Consider the following 25,240-nt stretch of genomic DNA (forward strand, 5'->3'; position numbering starts at 1 on the left):
TGTTTTACCTAGAAAGTGAAAGGCCAGATTGGTTGAGTAGAGCTCAATTCAGAGAGCTTTCTGTTAGAATTTGAATATTAATGCGCTGACTAGAAAAAATTAAGAAGTTCTTACATTTAATACTTTAAATACATAGGTTTTGTAAGATAATAAGTACAGACTTTTTTTCTATACTTAAAGTGAACATGTAAAAATCTACATCTTTTTTGGAGACAATAATGGGATACTTTGGCTAAATAAGACAATTCTAGTAAGAACTTATAGGAGGCTTCTTATATTAAAAATTTAATAATTCTGGTTACCAATCAAAATTATTTTTAGGTAGTTAGCTATAAAAATTGTTCTTTGAGTTGAATGCAACTGAATTTGTGAGGTTACTACAGAACTAGCCTTCTATCTCTGTAGTAATTCTGTGGGATGGAAAATGGGTTCATTGCTTTTGTTAATTTTGTATCCTGGGCTTTTTCTTCGAGCATCTTTCTAATTCATTCACCTGTGGTAAAGACTAGGGATTTGGTGATGAACATATCAAACAGTTAATTACATATTTAATTGGTGTGATAAATTGGAGGAATAAATACAGAGAGCTGATGAGGATGCATAACTATAGCAGTTGATCCTGTAAATCTGAGCTGCAAAGGATGAGTAGGATTAAGACAAACTAAGATGGGAGAGGGAAGATGGAGAATTATTATTATTTGCTTTGTTTTGTTTTTTCGAGATAGAGTCTCACTCTGTCACCCAGGCTGGAGTGCAGTGGCATGATCTCAGCTCACTCCAACCTCCGCCTTCTGGGTTCAAGTGGTTCTCCAGCCTCAGCCTCCTGAGTAGCTGGGATTACAGGCGTGTGCCACCATGCCCAGCTAATTTTTATATTTTTTAGTAGAGATGGGGTTTCACTATATTGGCCAGGCTGATCTCGAACTCCTGACCTCAGGTGATCCACCCGCCTCAACCTCCCAAATTGCTAGTATTGCAGGCATGAGCCACTGTGCCTGGCTTTATTATTATTTTTGGTTTTTATTTTTAAAAAATTATTATAATTTTTTGGTACAAAGTCTCTCTCTGTCACCTGGGCTGGAGTATAGTGACCCGATCACAGCTCACTGTAAGCTCTGCCTCCCAGGTTCAAGCAATTCTCATGTCTCAGCCTCTTGAGTAGCTGAGATTACAGGTGTGTGCCACCATCCGTGGCTACTTTTTGTATTTCAGTAGAGACGTGTTTTCGCCATGTTGGCCAGGCCAGTATTGAATTCCTTGGTTCAAGCGATCTGCCCTCCTTGGCCTCTCAAAGTACCAGGATTATAGGCATGAGCCACTCCCCCCAGCTGAGAATTATTTTTTAATAAGAGGGAGTAATTTTTGTAAAGTCCTGGTGTAAAGAAGTTTGAGGACGTGGAAGAAAACTAGTGTTGCCTTAGAGAAGAGTGAGTGACTGATAAGGTTGTAGCAGATGATTTGGGCTGTGGCTAAAGATTTTGGTTCTTTTTAGTAAGTTAATTTCTAGTTAAATGAGTATTTTGCTAAAGCCCTTTATGTACAATGTTGAAAGAGTTCCTGCATGGACTAAGTGATTTTAAGCAGGCACTGGCCTGCTTCAACAAAATTAATTAGCTAATAAGATAAAGTTCATTTGAAATATTTACCAGTTTATTAGTGTCCATAGAGTGTTACACAGGAATGTAAATGCAGATGAGATATGTGAAAGTATTCTAAAGCTACTCTAATTTAAATAGCATGGCGGACATACCTTTAAACCTTTGGCAGAAATTTATGAGCAACATGTCACTAAAGTGAATGAAGAGGTAGCCAAACTTCGTCGGCGTCTCATGGAACTGATCAGCTTAGTTCAAGAAGTGGTAAGACTACTACTAAAATATAATTATTTTGTTTTTAATCTGTAATGTATAATAATATATTTATATAATATAAGTTAATCAGATGTTGAAATCAAGATTTTCAAGATTTGTAAATTTGATAGGCTGTACCTATAGTCAAATCCCATAAATTTCAGAGTATCTGAGAAATTTCCATACAAAACCCCTGGCTTGTAAGGAAGCAGTTGGAGTCAGAGAATTACCACCTATGCAGAATTAGAAAATCAGTGAAATTAAAAAGTCCATTTGTTACAGAGTCATTAATTAACTTATTTTTTCTTTTTTTTGAGACGGAGTTTCACTCTTGTCCCCCAGGCTGGAGTGCAGTGGCAAGATCTCAGCTCACTGCAACCTCCACCTCCCGGGCTCAAGTGATTCTTCTGCCTCACCCTCCCCAGTGGCTGGGATTACAGGTACCTGCCACCATGCCTGGCTAATTTTTGTATTTTTAATAGAGACAGGGTTTCACCATATTGGCCAGGCTGGTTTCAAACTCCTGACCTCATGATCCACCTGCCTTGGCCTCCCAAAGTGCTAGGATTACAGGCATGAGCCACTGTGCCTGGCCCTAATAATTGACTTCTAAACAGAATCAATATTGACTTTTACAGTCATTCATTAAGTTATACACTCTTTGGATCTCCAGCTTTTGGGTGAGTTTCTTTTGCTAAGGAATGAACTATTTGTGATGTCCTGATTTAGAACTCCACAGAGTTGAAAGTGTAATATTTAACATTACTCTTTAGATATTGTATAGGTCAAACAGCTTTAGTGGGCTATTTATAATGTTATTTCTGTGAAAAAGTGTGATAAGCCCCAAAGAATGAAATACTAAGCATATTTTTAGAATACATTTTGTTTCAAGTTGGCAGAATGACAGTCATAAGTGAGGTTTATGGACCATTTCCTAACTTAAAGTGAAGTTTGTGGACCATATTCTAAATTTAAAACATGCCTTCTTTGTTTTACCCCTTTAGGAATCAAGAACCAAGTGATCATTTATAACATTCTTTATGTGGAAAATTTGTGTTTTTGATTGCATGTCTGCCGTTTTGAAATATGAGCGAGTTGGGTCATTTCCATTTGACCTTCCTCTACCTTTTTCCTATTATCTATTCTAGGCAATATTATAATGTGGTGCTTCTGTTTTTAAAATCTACCCCCTTAAAATTATTCTTACCTGTTTATCTTCTAGGAAAGGAACGTAGAAGCTGTAAGAAATGCAAAAGATGAGCGTGTTCGGGAAATTAGGAATGCAGTGGAGATGATGATTGCACGGTTAGACACACAGCTGAAGAATAAACTTATAACACTGATGGGTAAGTGTTTTTGTATGCTGTTGGAGTACCTGGTGCTTTCAGCTTCTTTGAGATTCAGTCTTTGAAGAGGAAGGGTGGTGATCCTAGTAAGGAATCTTGAGATTTTAAGCAACTCCATGTTGTTAAAGTTTAGACAGATAAATGTTTGACTTGTATTTAGAAATGGTAGGAGATAAAAGTTTTCATAGCCATTTGGATGAAAATCCTAATGGCCACTGGGCATTATTGTTAGGTAGCTTTTTCTCCAAATCTAACAGAATTCCTTCTACTAATGTTCCATATCCTTTCCATCCGTTTTCATTGAGGATGAAGAAACTGACATTTGTAAATACCAGCGTCATCCCCTGCCAGTTTTTTCTTAGAGATTTAAAGTCTCAGCTTTTGATTTCTAGTAGGGTTCATTTTACATATGTTTAATTATATTTATTGGTGATCTTTTGCTTTTCAAAGATTCCTTCATTCTTCTTTGATTGTGGAGCCTGGTATTAAACTTAAAATTTAAGTAAAATTTGATCCAATGCTATAGTTTGTTTTGTTTGATTTGTTTTGGTGATCTTAGTCTTTCCAGTGTTTTGCTGACTGAAACCAGCTTTGCATTTTTTTTAGCATAGTCCAAAGTGAAATATATATACTTTAAATAAGGTGTGAACAAAGAATTTTTTTTTTGGTTGTCTTGATTCTCCGAAGAGTTTAGCCATGTCTTTGTGTCATCCAAAATAATGATTTTATCCATTTTATTTTTAACATTTAAAAAACGAGATGTAAATATCTTTGAGTTTGTATATTTGTATATCATTTCATAAATTGCTTTTCTATTATAATACTATACTATTTAATATCTGATTTTTAGTTTTTTTCCCACAGACCAGGCAATTAGACAAAACCTGTAGGTATTGATTATACTGGTCACAATGCCACTTAAAGATTTCATGTAAATGAAAATCGTAATTGTGCTTAGGTCCTCAGTTGCAGTCATACATGTAGGTGATCTTAGTTTTTCAGAACTTTAGATAATATTTGAGATCCCTTTAAGTTCATTAAGCCATGTAGAGTGCTGGATGTTGATACATATTAGGACTTTAAAATTGAGGGGATCTTGAATGTTGATGTAATCTTCAGTAGTAGCCAGATACACATTTGCATATGGTGTTGTTTTTCTTGAGTGAATTTGTTCATTGCTTCATTTATTTAGTTGAATCAACTAAAAGCTAAATAATACCACAGTACAGATCTCATAAGTTTATTAATTTTGCTACCTGTATAACTCCGTGAAATAACTTCCCTTTACAGTAACTGAACTTGCCCTGCTTTTGTGGCTTTCAAATTATTTTTCATTATGAAAAATTATAATTTGTGATTTCCAAGATAGCTTTTATGATTAAATAGGATTCTTTCTAAGGATAAGAGGTGGGGAGAAGGATATTTTCAGGGTTAGTATATCTTTAGAATAGTCTCATAAGCCTCAGATTTTTAATTCATACCGTAATATCTGCCACTAATTTATTATTAGTAGTATTAGTATTATTATTATTGAGACGGAGTCTCGCTCTGTCATCCGGGCTGGAGTGCAGTGGCACTATCTCAGCTCACTGCAACCTCCGCTTCCCGGGTTCAAGCAATTCTCCTGCCTCAGCCTCCCGAGTAGCTGGGACTACAGGCACGTGCCACTACCCCTGGCTAATTTTTTTCATTTTTAGTAGAGATGGGGGTTTCACCATGTTGGCCAGGCTGGTCTTGAACTCCTGACCTGAAGTGATCCACCTGCCCCCACTTCCCAAAGTGCTGGGATTACAAGTGTGAGCCACCACACCTGGCCTCTGCCACTAATTTTTTTTTTTTTTTTGAGATGGAGTCTCACTCTGTTGCCCAGGCTAGAGTGCAGTGGCAAGATCTCAGCTCACTGCGACCTCTGCTTCCCAGGTTCAAGCGATTCTTCTGCTTCAGCCTCCCAAGTAGCTGGAACTACAGGCACATGCCACCACACCCTGCTAATTTTTGTATTTTTAGTAGAGGCAGGATTTTACTATATTGGCCAGGCTGGTCTCAAACTCCTGACCTTGTGATCCGCCTGCCTTGGCCTCCCAGAGTGCTAGGATTACAGGCGTGAGCCACCACCCCTGGCCTCTGCCCCTCATTTTTAAGTTTAATTATGTACTGTAATGTGGTCCATAGGCTAATGTTTTAGGATTGTGGGATGTGGAGATAGTAGAATTTATGTCTGATAATACTAGATTCTAGCTAATACTTTATTTTAACTCTTTTTGCAATCTAGAAATTCTGAGTTTTATTTCAAAAATAAAAGTTCTAGGCTGAGGCAGGTGGATCTCTTGAGCCCAGGGGTTCAAGACCAGCCTGGGGAATGTGGCGAAACCCCATCTCTACCAAAAAAAAAAAAAAAAAAAGAAGAAGAAAAATTAGCGAGGTGCGATAGCATGCTCCTGTAGTCCCAGCTACTCGGGAGGCTGAGGTGGGAAGCTCACTTGAGCCTGAGAGATGGAGGTTGCAGTGAGCCAAGATCGCGCCACTACAATCCAGCCTGGGCGACAGAATCAGACCCTGTCTCAAAAAATAAATAAAGTCCGGGCTCCTTGGCTCATGCCTGTAATCCCAGCACTTTGGGAGGTCGAGGCAGGCAGATCATTCTCAGGTTGGGAGTTCGAGATCAGCCTGACCAACATGGAGAAACCCCGTCTCTACTAAAAATACAAAATTAACCGGTCATGGTGGCACATGCCTGTAATCTCAGCTACTCAGGAGGCTGAGGCAGGAGAATCACTTGAACCCGAGAGGCGGAGGTTGCGGTGGTGAGCTGAGTTGGCGCCATTGCATTCCAGCCTGGGCAACAAGAGTGAAACCCCATGTCAAAAAATAAATAAAATAAAAGTTCTACCTGTTAAATGTTTTTTCTTATCAAATAACACAACAGATTGATAAAACTTTTGCTATCCTCATGGATATACTTCCAGTTTTTCAAATTTTGGGTTTATAAAGAAAATGGCCTGATTTGGTAAGCATACCTATCTTCTTTTTGTTTAAAAACATGTAAAGCATTTTCTTCCTTTTCTGTAATGATAATTTCTGTAATGATAATTTTTTTGTTTGTAATTTGAGACAGGGTCTCACTCTGTTGCCCAGGCAGGACTGCAGTGGTGCGATCAAGGCTCACTGCATGACTACATGCAGCCTTGACCACCTGGACTCAAGCGATTCTCATGCCTCAGCCTCTTGAGTAACTGGGACTGCAGGCATGCACCGCCACTCTTGGCTAATTTTAATTTTTTTTGTAGGGACTGAGTCTTACCATGTTGCCTAGGCTGGTCTCAAATACCTAGGCTCAAGTATCCTCTTGCTTTGGCCTCCCAAAGTGCTGGGATTACAGGCATGAGCCACTGACCCCCGGCAGTAATAATTTGTTTATCCTTTTCTGTCTCCAACTCTTTGAGATTATTCACCTCTCTGGGAATTTTTTTTTTTTAAACAGGTCCTTGTATATTCACAGGACAGACCTTTTGCTGACATTTAACCTAAAACTCTGGCCCACTTTGTATTCTCTGTTAAGCCACAGTTAAATTTGGTGAAAAATTATTTCAGAATAACTGACTGAATGAAATTCATGTTATTGCTTCTTCCCAAGGGAATATGAAAATCTAGAAAAGTAAATTTTTTGCGTAAACTATATTGTCATTGCACATTTCATTTCTTAGATAAATTCAGTCTAAGTGATAATCTTCTCTAAAACTAATTAGAATTGGTTCTGAAGTTCCATTTTCAAGGCTACTATAGTATTCAACCTCTGAAAGTTGAATGAGAATTTTTAGGGTAGCTGTAATGAGGAATTTTTGCTTACTTGAAGTGTATTTCTTGTTATTAAATATGTTTATTGGAAGTTAATTTCATTCTTAAACCAGTAATGAGCCCAAGTGTTGATGATTCACTGTTTTTAATCAGGTCAGAAGACATCTCTAACCCAAGAAACAGAACTTTTGGAATCCCTTCTTCAGGAGGTGGAGCACCAGGTGATGAAATATTAAATGTAATGAAATAGTCTTTATCCTTTTTTCTCTGTATACTATAAAAGTTTTGTGTTTTTTTTTGACAGAGATTATCTGTTTGAGATCAAAAGATCTGTTGATCTTTGTGTTATAATGGAGATTTTTATAAAATAGGAATCAGCTGATTCTTCTCAAGTTTTTTCTTCATGTTTGGGAACCGCATTAGAACTATATTCTGCTTTGTAAGAACAGAATTGTTTCCATAGAAATCTGAATGTATAAGAGGTTAAAATCTCCCCACACTGTGGGGATATTATTGCCAGTTACTTTACATCTAGTGATTATTACGCTAAAGTTTAGCATTTTTATTTATTGAGGAAATATTAAGTCCTAAATAGATAGAGGCATCATTGTAAATATTGGTGATACAGCAGTGAACAAAATGGCAAAATTCTGTCCTCATAGAGTTTATATTTTAGATTAGGGTGGGTGAATATGAAGTATATAGTAAATGAGTACATAAAATATATAGTGTTGCATAAGTATTTGATATATTCACTTGTCTGGAATTTGCTTTTTGTAATTTCTGTCTATGCCTTATACACAGCTGTCTCCTGAGATTTTTATCTTAATCATTCTGGGGACTCCCTTGACATCTTTCTTGTGTCGAATCCCATGTTTCCTGATTCCTCTGGTATCTACTTTCTTGGTTTACTTGTTTTGTTTTAATATCCCACTTCCCTCAGTAGCTTTCCAGGAAGGGTAATCAGAACACATTTTCTTGACTACATTGTCTGGAAATATTTTTATTTTATTTTTGTACTTGATTGACAATTTAGCTGGTAGAATTCAGCACATAAATATTTACTAAATACTCTTATTTTTCTTCATTATCCCCAATCTTTTTTCCTTTTCCTTTTTACACACATACATGTATATCTGTGTGGTATTGGCCCTAGGACCTTAATGGATACCAAAATCCTCAGATACTCAAGTCCCTTATATAAAATGGCATAGTATTTGCATGTAACCTATACACATCTCCCATATACAGAGTGTCAAATTATGACCTTTTGGTCAATGACAGACTGCATATGTGACAATGGTCCCATAAGATTAAAATGGAGCTGAAATATTTCTGTTGCCTAGTGGTGATGTCTAATGACATCATAGCCATTGTAATGTAGTAGCACAAAGCATTAATCACGTGTTTATGGTAATTCTGGTGTAAACAAACATACTGCGCTGCTAGTTGTATAAAAATATAACACACATAATTATGTATAGTATGTAATACTTGATAAGTATGATAAACAACTATGCTACTGGTTTATGTATTTACTATACCATACCATTCATTATTCTAGAATATATTCTAGCGTTTACTCCTACTTTTTAAAAAAATGTTGTCTATATTCCAGAAGAAGACATTGTTAGCATTGTAGATCCATAGATGGTAGTACCCCTGAAGACCTTTCAATGGGACAAGATGTGGAGGTGGAAGGTGGTGATACTGATGATCCTGACCATGTGTAGGCCTAGGCCATTGTCTTAGTTTTTAACAAAACAGTATTAGGATTGGGTGTACGCCTGTAGTCCCAGCTACTCAGGAAGCTGAGGTGGGACAGTTGCCTTAGCCCAGGAATTCAAGGCTGCAGTGTGCTATGATTGTACCTGTGAAAAGTCACTGCAGTCGCCTGAGAAGTATAGCAAGACCTATCTGTTTAAAAAAGTAAACAAATAGGCCGGGCGTGGTGACTCATGCCTGTAATCTCTGTACTTTCAGAGGCCAAGGTGGGCAGATAATTGAGTGAGTTCAAGATCAGCCTGGGCAACATGGCGAAACTCCGTCTCTACTAAAAATACAAAACTTAGCTGGGTGGGGTGGCACATGCCTGTAGTCCCAGCCACTTGGGAGATTGAGACATGAAAATTACTTGAACCCGGGAGGCGGAGGCTTGCATTGAGCCGAGATCGTGTCACCTCACTCCAGCCTGGGCGACAGAGTGAGACCCTGTCTCAAAAAAAAAAAAAAAAGTAAATAATATTAACTGAAAAATGTAGGCTACATGGTGATATAGCCTGTTAGTGTTTATGTAAAGTTTGAAAACATTCAAAACATTGTTTATGGATATATGTACACACATAGTAATTGCAGAACCACATGTATGGTGATAATAAACTTCTGTTGAAGGGAGCAAGTTGCTTTTGGAAGAAATGGTGTCAAGGAAGGATATACACAGTAAGCATTCAATTAATATAAGTTAAATTTTTTTGTATTACGTGTGTATGTATGTACATATACACAGTGATTTTAAGCATACCTTAAAAATCTTAAGCAAACAGTTCAAATAACTTTAGATCACTTTATGTAAATTGTTCAAAAAACCGTAATGTCTTGGGCAATGCCTGACACATAATAATATGAATGACAAAATATGTAGCTGTTTGTTGTTTACTGCTGTTACCACTTACCGTTACATCATTGATTGATGCAGTAACTCAAACATGATATCATTATTCTTTGTAACTATAAACTTTGATATATAGCATATGATATATGATACTTTTTTTTTTCTTAAGACAGAGTTTTGCCCTGTCGCCCAGGCTGGAGTGCAGTGGCGTGATCTCAGCTCACTGTAACCTCCACCTCCTGGGTTCAAGCAATTCTTGTGCCTCAGCCTCCTGAGTAGCTGGGACTACAGGCACACGCCACCACGCTGAGCTAATTGTTGTATTTTCAGTAGAGATGGAGTTTCACCGTGTTGGCCAGGCCTTGAAGTCGCCAGGTCATGAGGTCTTGAACTCCTGACCTCAAGTGATCCACTTGCCTCAGCCTCCCAAAGTCCTGGGATTACAGGTGTGAGCCACTGTGCCCAGCCATATGATACATTATTTTTGGTGAGCCATAAGCAACTGTTATTTAAAAGATATAAACTCAACTGTAGGTGGGTTTTATGAATATCATTCGTATGGCATTTGATAGTATATTAGTTTGCTAGACCTGTCATAACAAAATACCAGTGACTGTGGGACTTAAATGTAGAAATTTGTTTTCTCATTATTGTAGGAGCTGGAAGTGTAAGATTCAGGTGTTGGCAGGTTTTGTTTCTTCTGAGGTCTGTCTCCTTGACCTGTAAACGACTGCCTTCTTACTGTGTCCTCATGTGGACTTTTCTGTGTGATTGTGCAGCCCTAGAGTCTCTTCTTCTTAATAAGGACACCAGTAATGTTAGATTAAGGCCCTACCCCAGTGGCCTCATTTTAACGTAATCACCTCTTTAAAGATTATCTGCAAATAGATTGAGGTACTGGAGGTTGAGCCTGCAGCATATAAATTAATGGAGGAAAGGGGTACAAAATTCAGCACATGACAGATAGTTTACAAAGCTTTTTCACTATAGCTTCATAATCCTTATAACAAACTTAATGAAGTAAGCAGTGGTGGATATTACTATTTTATTTTCGTATGTAAACAGACTCAGAGTCGTGTAATTAGTGGCAGAACTAGGACTTAACTTCAAACTGGTTTTTTTGAAGAAAAAATTAGTAGTCTTGTCTTTTATCTACCATGATTGTTACTGAAGTGAGATTTGTTACTTTTTCCCAAAGTAGTGTTTCCCAAATTAGTATCAGATGGTTTGTGTGTGTGCGTGTGTGTGTGTGTACACACGGGTGTATGTGTGTACGTTTTGTATTCTGTTACCTAGAATACAACCTGAGAAATGATTGCTTTTAAAAGCTTTCAACTTGGCCGGGCACGGTGGCTCACGCCTGTAATCCCAGCAGTTTGGGAGGCTGAGGCGGGTGGATCACGAGGTCAGGAGTTCAAGACCAGCATGACCAACATGGAGAAACCCAGTCTCTACTAAAAAATACAAAAATTAACTGGGTGTGGTGGCACACACCTGTAATCCCAGCTATTCAAGAGGCTGAGGCAGGAGAATCGCTTGAACCCAGGAGGCGGAGATTGCAGTGAGCCGAGATTGTGCCACTGCACTCCAGCCTGGGTGACAACGAGACACTGTCTCAAAAAAAAAAAAAAAAAAAAAGAAAAGCTTTCAACTTACAGGTTTGTTCATTAATATATTCATAAGAACTTAACTGTACCAGCCTGAAAATACATTTGTACTTGCTTAAAACCTCACTTATCCTAGAATGTAAGGAGAGAAAAATGCATTAATATTAAGTATATTCAGTGACTTTACTAAAATGTAAGGAGAGAAAATGCATTAATATTAAGTATACTTATTCAGTGACTTTACTGTTAGAATATTATAGAAATAAACCTAGATTCTTTGTAGATTCTTAATTCTCAAGCTCACTTTGAGTTATTTTTCTCAGTGTTTTCAGTTTATAATCAGAATAATTTGTAATTAAGAATTTTGAGGTGGCAGTGAATAGCGATTTTGTTTGTTCAGATAATTTTTTTCTTCACACAGTTGCGGTCTTGTAGTAAGAGTGAGTTGATATCTAAGAGCTCAGAGATCCTTATGATGTTTCAGCAAGTTCATCGGAAGCCCATGGCATCTTTTGTTACCACTCCTGTTCCACCAGACTTTACCAGGTATGACACAGTTTTTAATTTCATTTTCATTTGAAATTTATGTGGAAATGCATATACTTTTTTCAAAAGAATGTTTTTTTTTTTTTTAAATGCCATCTCTCTGTCTCTCTTTTCTTTTATAGCTAGGGTCTCACTTGTTGCCCAGGCTGGTCTCAAACTCCTGGACTCAAGTAATCTTCCCACCTTGACCTCTCAAGTTACCAGGGATCATAGACATGAGCCACCACACTTGGCTACTCCATAGCTTTTTAAGGTCTTGTTATAATGGAGTGGTCTGGTGAGCTCTGTTTTATACATACAAATCTAGTTCTCCTGAAAAGTCTCACAGACTTATACTTTTGACTGTTAAGAGAAAATGATAATGAACTAGGAATCATTTTTTTTCCAAGAGCTCTATCTTCCATAGTATAGAAAAAAATAATTGATTACATTAGCTTCATCAGTGTACCTTTTAAACTAAACTATATCTTCTAACACAAAACTCAGAAACTGATGAAATGCCAAAAGAATTTGAAGGTGATGCCATGTTACCTCCAGATCCTAAAAGATAGAGAGAGGAAATAATTATGGCAAAAAGTATCCTAGTTTTCATCTTGGGCTAAACCTTAGAGTTTTTCTGAACAGCATACTCCTTCAAGCATGTTTGTAATTATTCTGTGGTATTAGACTGGTGGTTTCTGACTAGCTGTTGGAATCACTTGGGATTTGGCTGAAAATTAATCAGTGCTGGGTCATACCATACCCTAGGCCATTTGAAAGAAAATCTTTGGGTGTATATTAGTCTACTTGGGCTGCCATAACAAAATACCACATACTGGGTGCCTTAAACAACAGAAATGTGTTTTCTCACAGTTTGGGAGACAAGAATTCCAAGATCAGGGTGTCAGAAAATTCACTTTTTTGCTTCAGCTTGCAGACAGCTGCCTTCTTTCTGTGTCCTCACCTGACCTTTTCTCTGTTCTTGCTTGGAGAGAGATCAGTCTCTGGTGTCTCTTTCTCTTTTTATGAGGCCACGAGCCTTATTGTATTAGACCCACTATTATCAACTCATTTAGCCTTAATTATCTTCCTACAGGCCCTATCTATAGACACAGTCACATTGGGGGTTAAGGCTTTAACATGGGAATTTTGGGAGAGACAATTAAGCCTGTGACATTGGGTTCAAATGGACATATCAGTTTGTTCTTTTAAAATCTCCTTAGCTTATTCTAAGATGAGGGGTGAAGCCACTGCTTCAGATAAATATTTTGGTGTGACAGGCTTTATCTTATAGAGATGACTTATGGAATACTATCAAGTTTTCCTACCATGGTGAGGGCTGTGGCACATTTAGAAAACAGCCTTTGTTATAAAAATGTTTATATGTTGAGCTGCCTTTTCTTTTTCTTCTGATATGTGATGCCCTCTGATGACCACAGAGCATTCATTGTACCATTTTATTTTTTATTTTTTTAATTTATTATTTTATTTACTTATTATTATTTATACTCTGTCACACTCTGTTGTCCAGGCTGGAATGCAGTGGCGTGATCTCGGCTCACTGCAACCTCCACCTCCCGGATTCAAGCAGTTCTTACACCTCAGCCTCCTGGGTAGCTGGAAATATAGGCATGCACCAACATGCCTGGCTAAGTTTTGTATTTTTAGTAGAGATGGGGTTTCTCCATGTTGGCCAGGCTGGTCTCAAACTCCTGACCTCAAGTGTTTTGCCTGTCTCAACCTCCCAAAGTGCTGGAGATTATAGGTGTGAGCCACCATGCCTGGCTGCATTCATTGTACTAGAGTATATCGTTTAAGCCAGGGCTTTTCAATCTTGGCATTGTTGACATTTTGAGCAGAATAATTATTTGTGGGGTGGGGTGAGCTTTCCTGTGTTTCATAGGATGTTTAGCAGTATCCCAGTAGCACTCCCCACCCCACCACCTTGCAGTTATGACAAAAATGTTTCCAGACAGTGCCAAATGTCCATGGGGACAAAATCACCCCTGGTTGAGAATCACTGTTATAAGCCCTTCTTACTCGTTATAGATGCCACAGTCCTATAAACAGAAGGACAAACTTTTTCTGACAGCTAGAACTCCGGTGGTTCTCATTGACCAGTAGAAGTCTTCCTTTCTTTCTGATTAACAACCTTATAAAATATTCATATTTTTTAAAGCACTGACTTTTTTGTTTAAATCTCTATTTCTGAATGAAAGCACTCAATATTATTAAAAGGACTAGGTTTTTGCTGTCATTAAGTAGACTTGGTTGGAGAATGTTCATCAAAATCCCTAGGTTGCCTCACTGATAATGTGGCCAGCTATTTCAGTTTTCAAGATATGTTTTCTGAACCATTTCATCACTTGTGGAATGAAACAGATTTTGACCTAAGGGTCGTATATAAAAATTAGTGTTTTTCAATTCAAAGTGTAGTGCATGGATGACCTAAGTCACAGCTATGTGTGGCATTTGTCTGAAATGCAAATTCCCAGGCCAACTTTCCCAGAATCTTTAGAGGTGGTATTCAGAAATGTGTCTTGAGCACTGTAAGTAATAATAATGCACTAAAGTTTGGGAACCATTGGTGGATGTAAATTCCCATTCTTATACCACTTTCAGCAGCTCATCAGGCAGGCAACAATGCTCACTAGTCTGTTAATTAAGCACTTTTAGGGCCTTCTCTCTTTCTCCAGTAATGCTCCCTACCTTATTGGAAACTTTGGCTTTTAGTTAATTCTCATTAGAAACCCATTTTATTAGTTGCAACATACAGGAAAAGAGGGCCAAATAAGGAAGGCCAGCATTCGTGACGTTAAGTTACACACCAAAGTTTAGATGTGCAAAGCAGTGGTATTTCTATTGCTTTTAGTTCCATCAGTTAGTAATTGGTGATGGAGCCACAATGGAGAAGAAAAGGTCACTAAATCAGTGAAGTGTTGTTTATTAAAGACCATGTGCCCAGTATCGTTGCAGGTGCTGCATGGGAGAAGAGGAACTAAAAATCTTACTGTGGGCCGGGCGCAGTGGCTCACACCTGTAACCACAGCATTTTGAGAGGCTGAGGCAGGCAGATCACCTGAGGTCAGGAGTTTGAGACCAGCCCGACCAACATGGAGAAACCCCGTCTCTACTAATAATACAAAATTAGCCAGGCGTGGTGGCGCATGCCTGTGATCCCAGCTACTCAGGAGGCAGAGGCAGAAAAGAAAAAAAAAAAAAGATAAAATAGTATAGCTCTCGGTTCGTAGAGAGTTTTACGTTTCAGGGAGAAATAGTCAAGTTGGTAAGGAGAACCAGTTTTTATATAGCTCAGGAGTCTTATTTCCTTAAGGAAAAAATGGATACTTGTGGTTCTCCCTTTTTTCCCTTTGTTCATGAAGTTATGATGAGGTTACTGGTCTGAAGATTTGCAGATCAGTGACTTCCAGATTACTGGGCTAGAGATGGTTTGAGGCTAGTTTCCCGTATTCTTTGAAGACAAAGATTCACTGACACCATCATGAGATGAATCCAGTCATCATAAAGACCAGAGCAGTCTACACTTCTGAAAGAGGAGGAGAAAATTTTAAAACTATGAAAAGATAAAGCAGTGCCTCATCTGCAGCCACAGAATGGTAACATCAGTATGACTGAAGATAACCTCTAAATGAATGAGCATAATAATATGGAGAGGTGGTGGTAGAATTAGATGGCCTAGCAGTAGCAATAGCTTTGTGTGTAAATATAAAGAATGCAAAATCGGTGAGCCAAGATCACGCCACTGCACTCCAGCCTGTGTCACAGAGCAGGACTCCGTCTCAAAAAAAAAAAAAAAAAAAAAAAAAGCAAGATAATTTCTTTTGCGAAAGAAATTTTTGAGCAAATATTTCCAACTCTATGAATCTGCCAGCAAGTATTTGTAAATATTCATTCAGTGAATATATATGCCAGCTATATTTTAGGCATGTGTTAAGTGCTAGCAGTAAGCATAATACAGACCTCTTTGGATTTATAATTATGATTTAGAAAAACAGATTATTGGAACATTAATAAAATTAATGTGGTAACTGGTGATAGGGGAAGTAAGTATCCTGTTTAATGCTGCCCCATACCACTAATTTGTCATTATACTATTTGTGTCCAAAAGGTTTTCCATAGGAAAATGTACATATGTGAAAGTATATCACAGTACCAGTTTTCTGTGCTCTGAATATGGTCATTTTCTCTTAGCAAGTGAGACTAGGGTAAACTGGACTGTACCCTCTTGGTTCATGAGTATTAGTAACTTGTGCTTTTTAGCCTGAAAGCTTTCTACTTCACCATTCTGAGTTGAAAATGGCATCTCCTGTTCTTTATTTTGTGTTCTGCTGAACTCTTTTGACCCTTAATGGCCAATAAAATATGATAATGATAGTCTGGACTTAGAGCAGAAATAACAGTAACAACAACACAGGAAATAAATCACACTGAACGTGGCAGAAGAAATAGTATGCAGATTAGCAGGCAACTGGGGATTGATTAAAGTCTTTGCATGTGGAGGATATTCTGTACTTGGTAAGAGACGTGATTGAAAGTTGCACAAAATTACAAAAGCATGTCAAATTTGAAGACTATACTGGGAAAGCTCCCTTAGAGCTCTTACTATGTTTATGGTTCTAGAAAGGCTTCCTAGGCACTAATTGCATTGGCCCTGCTAAATGGGGTTTGTGTATATTGAGTGCTAGGAGATCATACAATGGGAAGACCTTAGAGTAAACCTCCAAGAGCATGTGACTTCTAATCTGTAATCTGAAAAGATAGTAAGGGTTAACCAGGCAAAAGGATATGGGGATGAGGAATGTGAGTCTTCTAAGGAAGGATAACAACTGACTTAGAGATATCATAGGGATTCTTGACATAGTCAATTTGGATAGTAGCTATACAGTTAATCACATGGCAAAGTACATCTACTTACCGTTTAAAAGTTGTGACCTATTTAGCTATACGTACTTACACTAAAATAAAGAATTATTTATCTATATTGTATTGCAAGCCACTAATTTCTTTAGACACTATCACAGTGTGGCAGTGCTGTAGGTGTATCTTTTATCTTGTTTTGATAATAACCAAAATTATGATGAATTGAACTTTAGAAAATATACCTGAAGATGTGGTGAAATGGTTTGCAGTTTATTGTTTTGGTAAATTTGTAATTTTATATATCAAATTCATAACACTGTATTAAAACTGTATGATAGTCTTTTTCATAGTGTTTTAATGAATTTTGAGGTGTTCTAATGACAGTGTACAAACCATCCACATGATTAAAGGTAGTTAGCAGCAAAGTGACGTTTAGTCCATACTGTGATTATAATGCAGTTCTCTTTGAAGAAGATTGGATGGGACTAAAGTTGCTTGAAGTAGTTTTGACTTGCCAAGAAAGTGTTAGTGTGCTAGTCCCTCATAGTTGCCCCTTAGGTAATGAGGTGTTCATCCTATAAAAATGTATAGATTTATTTACTAGTAAATAGTTTCAAAGTATTTGAAGTCTGTTAGTATTTCCCATAATTCATTCCAAAAAAGGAACTTTGGGGATTAACTGTGATATCGCTGACTGTTGGTTCTTTTCATTTTTTAAAGCATGTTTATATCTGTTTCATAATTCAGATACACACCCTAAGTGTCAATTTCTTTTTCCCATTTCCATGAGTACTTTTAAAGTGTATTTCTAGTACTTACTTTAATAATTAATTACATAATGTATTGCCTTTTTTAAGGGAAAAAAACTTTTATAAAATATTTCTTGATTTATTGATTGAGACAGAGTTTGGCTCTGTTGCCTTTGTTGGAGTGTGGTAGTGCAATCTCGATTCACCGCAACCTCCGCCTCTAGGGTTCAAGCGATTCTCGTGCCTCAGCCTCCCGAGTAGCTGGGATTGCAGGGGCGCACCACTACATCTGGGTAATTTTTGTGTATTTTTAATAGAGATGGGGTTTCACCATGTTGGCCATGCTGGTCTTGAGCTCCCGACCTCAGGTGATCCACCCACCTTGGCCTCCCGGAGTGCTGGGATTATAGGCGTGAGCCACCTTGCCCAGCCAAAAAACTTTTATAAAGTATTTGTATTTCTGATTTAATTGCATACATGATGGTTTTATGAAGTCATTTGATTTAATGTTATGTTCAATAAAGATTTAAAAATATTTCTTAGATTTTAGTTTAATAAAGTTTTTAAGATACTACTGAGGGACTTGGTTTTTTTAGGTAAATGGAATTTTAAACATATAAGCTAAATAATTATTTTTGTCTTTGCTTTCTTTTAGTGAATTAGTGCCATCTTATGATTCAGCTACTTTTGTTTTAGAGAATTTCAGGTAAGAGTTTTTGACAATTCTGGTTTTTTGTAGGTGTATATAAGGAAGAGCCAGGAAGGTATTCTTTGGTAAGACAGTAATCTAGTGAATTGTGTCACTCACTTTAGAAGTCTTAGAAGAATAAGTTTCGTATTAGAAACATAGAGATTATTTGTGCTGGATTTTATTGTATCTTTAGACTGACTGCTTCTCTAGTCTGGGAAAAGGAACCTTTTCTTTTTATTTTGAGACAGGATTTTGCTCTGTCACCCAGGCTGGAGTGCAGTGGCATGATCATTGTTCACTGCAGCCTCAACCTCCTGGGCTGCAGCAATCCTCACACCTCAGCCTCCCAAGTAACTGGGACTACAAGCATGTGCCACCACACAGATGGGGTCTCACTGTTTCCTAGGCTGGTCTCAAACTCCTGGGCTCCAGTGATTCTGATTCTCCCAACTCAGCCTCTCAAAGTGCTGAATTATAGACATTAGCTGTGGTGGCCAAAGTGATTATACTGCCCAAAGTGAGGAACTGTTTTAAATAAGAGAGATCACTTAGCTTTGGCTAAGGTGAGGGGCCGAACAGTTAGAGGTTGATGAGCCCCCACTTACCCATTGTCAGAAATAAAAGTAGTGGGAAGAAATCCATTGAGATCCATTTATCTCAGCTCAAAGTGAAAAATTGTGGATAGGGGCCATTATTGTAAGAAATTTGTCAGTTGTGTGTTAATTTTGTTTGCTTTTACTACTTTTTCTCTAAGATCAGAAGTGAAGATCATAACATGCAAAGGTTCTTAGCAATTTGTCTTTGAGGGCAGCATGGAAATGGAAACAAGTAATATAAGGTCTTCAGGAGAGAAACTCCAAATAATAGGCAAAGGCCATCAAAATAAGGCCACACTGGGCAGGGCATGGTGGCTCACGCTTGTAATTCCAGCACTTTGGGAGGCCGAGGCAGGTGGATCATCTGAGGTCAGGAGTTCAAGACCAGCCTGGCCAACATGATGAAACCCCGTCTCTACTAAAAATACAAAAATAAGTTGGGCGTGGTGGTGGGCGTCTGTAATCCCAGCTACTTGGGAGGCTGAGGCAGGAGAATCGCTTGAAACCGGGAGGTGGAGGTTGCAGTGAGCCGAGATTGTGCCACTGTGCTTCAGCCTGGGCAACAAGAGCAAAACTCTGTCTCAAAAAAAGAAAAAAAGCCACACAGAATTTATCCCTCTTCCCATTTAATTTGTCTTTTCTCATGGGATACTTTTGTGGCTAAAACATAGTCTTTCTGAGGTTTTTCCCACATTTATTAAGGTTTAGTGTACTCTCATTTTTCAATGTTAAAAGATGATTATACTGCAGAGAAGTGAGGAAGAAACCTTCTGGGTTTTATTTTTAATGGTGAAAGACTGCTTGTTGAAGCATTAATTAAATTTGGGAGACTTAGTGATATATTCCTTTTCCCTTAAATGTCACAATTTTGAGGGGTTTTTTTCCCCCTGAAACTTAAAAGATACTGCTGAATATTTCAGTATTTTTAAATTCTCTTTATTTCAGAATGTAAGCATATCTAAACTTTTACAGTGGAATTTTGACCTGATCAGTCACCTTGTTATTTGTCTAAGATTTCAAATATGTAGCAGAGAAACTGGTTGGTCTTTCTTTTTGCCTGTTGCCATTTCACAACAGTTTTGATCTTGGTATTTGGTTGGTTTTCTTTTTCGTTAGCACTTTGCGTCAGAGAGCAGATCCTGTTTACAGTCCACCTCTTCAAGTTTCAGGACTTTGCTGGAGATTAAAAGTTTACCCAGTAAGTTTTTGATGTTTCTAATAAAGTTTGAAACCAATGTCTTTCTTTCAGAGTTCTGTAGTACACTAGTTTGATTACTGAGACTGTTAACTCTTCTTATTTTTTGTTCCATATGCTGTCCTCGTTCCCTGTTCCCCTTCTCCCTCCATGTTAGACAACTGTTTGTCCTCACCTAGTTCTCTAATATATTCTGCTGGAAGGCCTGTTGGAAACAATATTCCCTGAGTTCTCATATGTTGAAAACAGTTTTTGCCCTTTATATTCTAAGGCTAGTATTGCTGGGTATAAAATCCTTGGCTCATATTTTCTTTCATTGGGTATCTTCAATATGCAATTCCATTTTCTTTAGGAAAAGTGTGATAATAAACTATTTTTCTTTACTTTTAAAGATGTTTGGTGATATTACCTAGATGCTAAATAATCTTTTTGAGTCCAGTAATTTACTATTACACATTTTAGTCCTCCTGGGTTAGTATGCTTAGTTACACACTAAAGTCTTTCAATATGTAGTTTCAGATTTTTTTTTTTTAAGAAAAGTTTTGTATAATGGGATTATACAATAATATATAATCTTTTGTGTCTGGCTTTATTCACCTAGCTGATGATTCATTTATTCATTGATATCTATTGAGTGATTATCATGTCAAGCCTCAAAAGTTGCCTCAGGTCGTTTCAAGCAAGGTAGACCAAAAATGAAGGGGTTAATAGTACTTGTACCCCTCTGTAGTCATGTCCCAGTAGACACTGTAGATGTATAAGGATCTCTGTTCTCAGCCTTCATTGTCTCATTGGGGGAATAGATGTTTAAACAAGTAGTTATAATAAATGTGATTCTTTTAAAACATAGACACCTGAAGTACTAGGGCAATACATAGGAAGTAATTATCTCTTTTTTTAAAAGAGTCTTGCCCAATTAAACAAAAAGGGAGTAATTATCTTTATAAAAATAAAATCTATAGTAGAGACTTAAACAACTTCTCAATCTCTAGACAGAATCTTATATGGAATTCTGACATTAAAATCATACAGAAATTGTATTTAATTACTTTCAGCATAGGGTATTACCTTTTTGTATGTTGGTCTTAAAAATTAATTTTTGGTTTAAAATTTCTTTTTGCCTCATTTCTAATGAAATTATTTTTCCCATTAGGGTCTTGGTTTTTTGTTAAAGTTGATTTGTAAGAGTTCTATATATGTTAAGACTCTTAACCTTTCTCATGGTTGTTGATATTTCCCTTCATTTCTGTGCCTTAGTAGTTTCGCTGTTTTTTTAATACACAGAAGTTTAAAGTTGTTAAGAACTCAAATCTATTGGTGTTTTTTTTTTTTTTTATTTCTTCCATTGCTTTGAGGCTTAGAAGTATTTCTCAATCTAGATATCAGATGTTAATCTGCATTTTGTTTTATTGTGGCTTAATTTTTTTACACTTCAACTGATTATTCTTCTTTTAGGATGGAAATGGAGTTGTGCGAGGTTACTACTTATCTGTGTTTCTGGAACTCTCAGCTGGCTTGCCTGAAACTTCTAAGTAAGAAGTGTAATTAAATAACAACCTTACTGTGCGTTTACATACATTCCCCCTAGCAATTTTTGCTAATTTTTATTTTTGTTAATTACTGTATTGGTATATCTGTTAAGATGTAGAGTAATATGAAATTATTGGCATCATAGGATGGTATAGATTGGCAGTTCTCAAACTGTTTGGTCTCATACTCTTAAAATTATTGGGAACCCCAAAGAGTTTTTGTTTATATGGATTACATATATTGTTATTTTCTGAGTTGGAACTTAAAACTGAAAAAAAATTATATAAAATTTTAATTCACTTTTGAGGTAACAACAAGCCTGTTGCATACTAACATAAATAACATTTTTAAATGAAAAGTAACTATTTTCCTAAAAAAATATATTTTTAAGAAAACTTGTATTGCTTTGTGTTTTTGGAAATCTCTTTACTATCTGGCTTAAAAGAAGACAACTGGATTCTCATCTGTTTTTATATTCAATTTTTTAAAAATATCATTTTGATTGAAATACATGTATAAAATCTGGCTGCAGAGTTCTACAACCATCACCAACATCTAATTTTATAACATTCTATTTACGCCACAAGGAATCCCTGTACTCATTATTTGTCACTTCCCATTCCCCCTTTCCTTCAGTCCCTGAGAACCACAAATGTACTTTTTGTCAAGGAGGAATATTTTTTAAAGTGGTTTTAGATAATTGTGGATCTTCTTTGATATTACATCCAAACTGAACAAGTAGTAGGTTGTTAAATGTTATTTATAATGTGGGATCTGGAATCATATTAATGATTTTTTTTTTAACTCCGTTACATGAAATCTCTTAGTTTGGTATGGAATGTCTGCTTTCAGCTAACATGAATCAAGAGGGATGAGATCTACGCATTTTCTTGCAACAACCAAAAAAAAACTTGATGAAACATTTTCTAGATACTGGACATGGTGGTAACAAATGAAAACAGTCCCTGAGAGATGAAAAACACAAACCAGCTCTGTGATTTCTCCAGCTTACAGCCTTGAGAGAGTTTTCAGGCTGCAACACAGGGAGGAGCTGGGTTCTACTGAGGTAGAACCTGGCAGACTTAGTTGAGGGGATAGTGCTGAGAGTCTAGAAAGGACAATGTAGCTAGAGCGCATTGGACAAAATACCAGAGAGGAGAAAGCTGCAGAGACTGAAGTCTAGAGATCTGTAATAGGTTCCCCTTGAGTATTCAGCAGAGTACTTATCAGGGCATATGTGTGAGGAAACTACCTGAGATTGGGGAAAGAACTGCCTGACAGGATTAGAGGGGATAGTGATTGCCTGGTGTTCACACGGGGCCGGGAACTGTGTCTGTTGCAACCAACCACGGTGGAGAAATTTGTAATTCATGGGTCATTGGGTATAACGCTAAGGAAGTTTTTGCCTTGATAGCAGAAATTAGCCCTAGACTGAACACTGCTCTGGACCCGCCTAACAAAAGTGAGACCTGAAAGGATCAAATTGTTTTCAAGTAACTTAACTGCATCCCGGAAGGAATCTCAAGAAAATTTATAAGGTTGCTGAAGTATCTAACATCCAACAAAGTAAAATTTACAGTGTCTTTTGTTCAGTCAAAGGTTAATATGCCAGACTGGCTGGCGCATACCTGTAATCCCAGCACTTTGGGAGGCCAAGGCGGGAGGATTGCTGAAGACCAGGAATTTGAGACCAGCCTGGGCAATATGGTGAGACCTTGCACACGTCTCAGCTACTCAGGAGGTTGAGGCAGGAGGATTGCTTGAGCCCAGGAAGTTGAGGCTGCAGTGAGCTGTGTCTGCACCACTGCACTCCAGCCTGATTGACAGAGTGAGACCATGTCTCAATTTATTTATTTACGTAATGTATTTTGAGTCTCACTTTATCACCCAGCTTGGAGTACAGTGGCATGATCTCAGCTCACTGCAACCTCTGCCTCCCAAGTTCAAGCAATTCTCCTGCCTCAGCCCCCCAAAATAGCTGGGATTACGGGCATGCAACACCACGCCCAGCCAATTTTTGTATTTTTAGTAGAAACGGGGTTTCAGCATATTGGCCAGGCTGGTCTTGAACTCTTGACCTCAGGTGATCCGCCCACGTCAGCCTCCCAAAGTGCTGGGATTACAGGTGTGAGCCGCTCTGCCTGGTCAAGAATTCTTTATATATTTTGGATACTAAACCTTTATCAGACATGTGATTTGCAGATAGTTTCTCCCATTTGGTAGGTTGTCTTTTTACTTTCTTGATAATGTCCATTAACGCACAAAAGTTTATAAACTGTATCTTTGTCTTTTTGTAAACCTGAAAATTTTACAAGATTGGATATATAAATCAGAATATATTGGCTTTCCCAGTGTATACTTCTTTTCTTTTTGAGACAGGGTCTTGCTGTGTCACTGAGGCTGGAGCACAGTGGCACAATTATGGCTCAATGCAGCCTCAGCCTCCTGGGCCCAGGTGATCCTCCTGCCTCAGACTCCCAAGTAGCTGGGATTACGGGAATGCACTACCATACCCAGCTAATTTTTTTGTTTTTTGTTTTTATAGAGACGGGGTTTCACCATGTTGCCCAGACTAGTCTCAGACTCCTGGGCTCAGGCGATCCACCCACCTCGGCCTCCTAAAGTGCTGGGATTACAGGTGTTAGCCACTGTGTCCAGCGTACTTATTTTCTTTCTCTTTTTCTTTTCTTTTTAACTTTATTTTAGGTTTGGCGTTACGTATGAAGGTTTGTTACATAGGTAAACTCATGTCATGGGGGTTTGTTGTACAGATTATTTCATCACCCAGGAATTAAGCCCAGTACCTGATAGTTATCTTTTCTGTTCCTCTCCCTTTTTCCACCCTCTACCCTCAAGTATACCCCAGTGTCTGTTGTTTCCTTCTTTGTGTTCGTAAGTTCTCATCATTTAGCTCCCACTGTGTAAGTGAGAACATGTGGTATTTGGTTTTCTGTTCCTGCATTAGTTTGCTAAGGATAATAGCCTCCAGCTCCATCCTTCCATGTTGCACAAAAAACATGATCTCATTCTTTTTTATGGCTGCATACTTATTTTCTATTAGGAAATTTTATAGCCTTTGATTTTCTGAATACACAATAATTTACTTTGCTATAACTTGTGCTGGAAAAATACAGTAGAGTATTTCAAAATTTGTATTTTAAAATTGCAAGGTGATAAACCTCAAAGGATAATAGAAATAACAGAATATTTATGTATGAGGAAACATGTAGTGAATATAAGGAAAAAATATTGCATTAATAAAACAAAAGCAATTTTGAATTACTTCTTTATTCAAAATTTATTTATGTTTTGAGGTGTTGTTTTATACCTAATATATTGGTAAACATCTTTATGAGGAAAAAAGGACCTAGTGCCATTCATGTTTTGGTGGTTCATTCAAAATACTGCTGTTTTGGCCGGGTGCAGTGGCTCATGCCTGTAATCCCAGCACTTTGAGAGGCCAAGGAGGGTGGATCATCTGAGGTCAGGAGTTTGAGACCAGCCTGGCCAACATTACGAAACCATGTCTCTACTAAAAATACAAAAAATTAGCTGAGTGTGGTGGCGTGCGCCTGTAATCTCAACTACTTGGGAGACTGAGGCAGGAGAATCACTTGAACCAGGGGGCAGAGGTTGCAGTGAGCTGAGACCCTGCCAGTGCCCTCTAGCCTGGGCGACAGTGAGACTCCATCTCAAAAATAAATAAATAAATAAATAAATAAAAACTGCTCTTTTTCTGATTGGGCGTGGTGGCTCACACCTGTAATCCCAGCACACTGGGAGGCCAAGGTGGGTGGATCACCTGAGGTCAGGAGTTCAAGACCAGCCTGGCCAACATGAACCACCGTCTCTACTAAAAATACA

At 37.7% G+C, this 25,240-nt stretch overlaps 1 protein-coding gene across 16 annotated transcripts in view; it reads left to right on the top strand.

Annotated features, from left to right (window-relative positions):
• Positions 1-25,240, top strand: part of LOC105476833 (tripartite motif containing 37) — a 135,852-nt gene that overhangs the window by 23,528 nt on the left and 87,084 nt on the right. For 14 of the 16 annotated variants that reach the window (XM_011733091.3, XM_071082852.1, XM_024791247.2 and 11 more), the window contains 7 exons: positions 1,737-1,859; positions 3,073-3,196; positions 7,145-7,212; positions 11,631-11,755; positions 18,020-18,070; positions 19,768-19,849; positions 21,302-21,378. In XM_011733091.3, the coding sequence (XP_011731393.2) occupies positions 1,737-1,859; positions 3,073-3,196; positions 7,145-7,212; positions 11,631-11,755; positions 18,020-18,070; positions 19,768-19,849; positions 21,302-21,378 (650 nt within the window). Of the gene's footprint in view, positions 1-1,736; positions 1,860-3,072; positions 3,197-7,144; positions 7,230-11,630; positions 11,756-18,019; positions 18,071-19,767; positions 19,850-21,301; positions 21,379-25,240 lie in introns of those variants that run through there. The other 2 variants (XM_024791249.2, XM_024791248.2) reach the window with 2 other exon arrangements.

This window comes from Macaca nemestrina, chromosome 17 (genome assembly GCF_043159975.1).
Source record: "Macaca nemestrina isolate mMacNem1 chromosome 17, mMacNem.hap1, whole genome shotgun sequence".
NCBI lineage: Eukaryota > Metazoa > Chordata > Mammalia > Primates > Cercopithecidae > Macaca > Macaca nemestrina.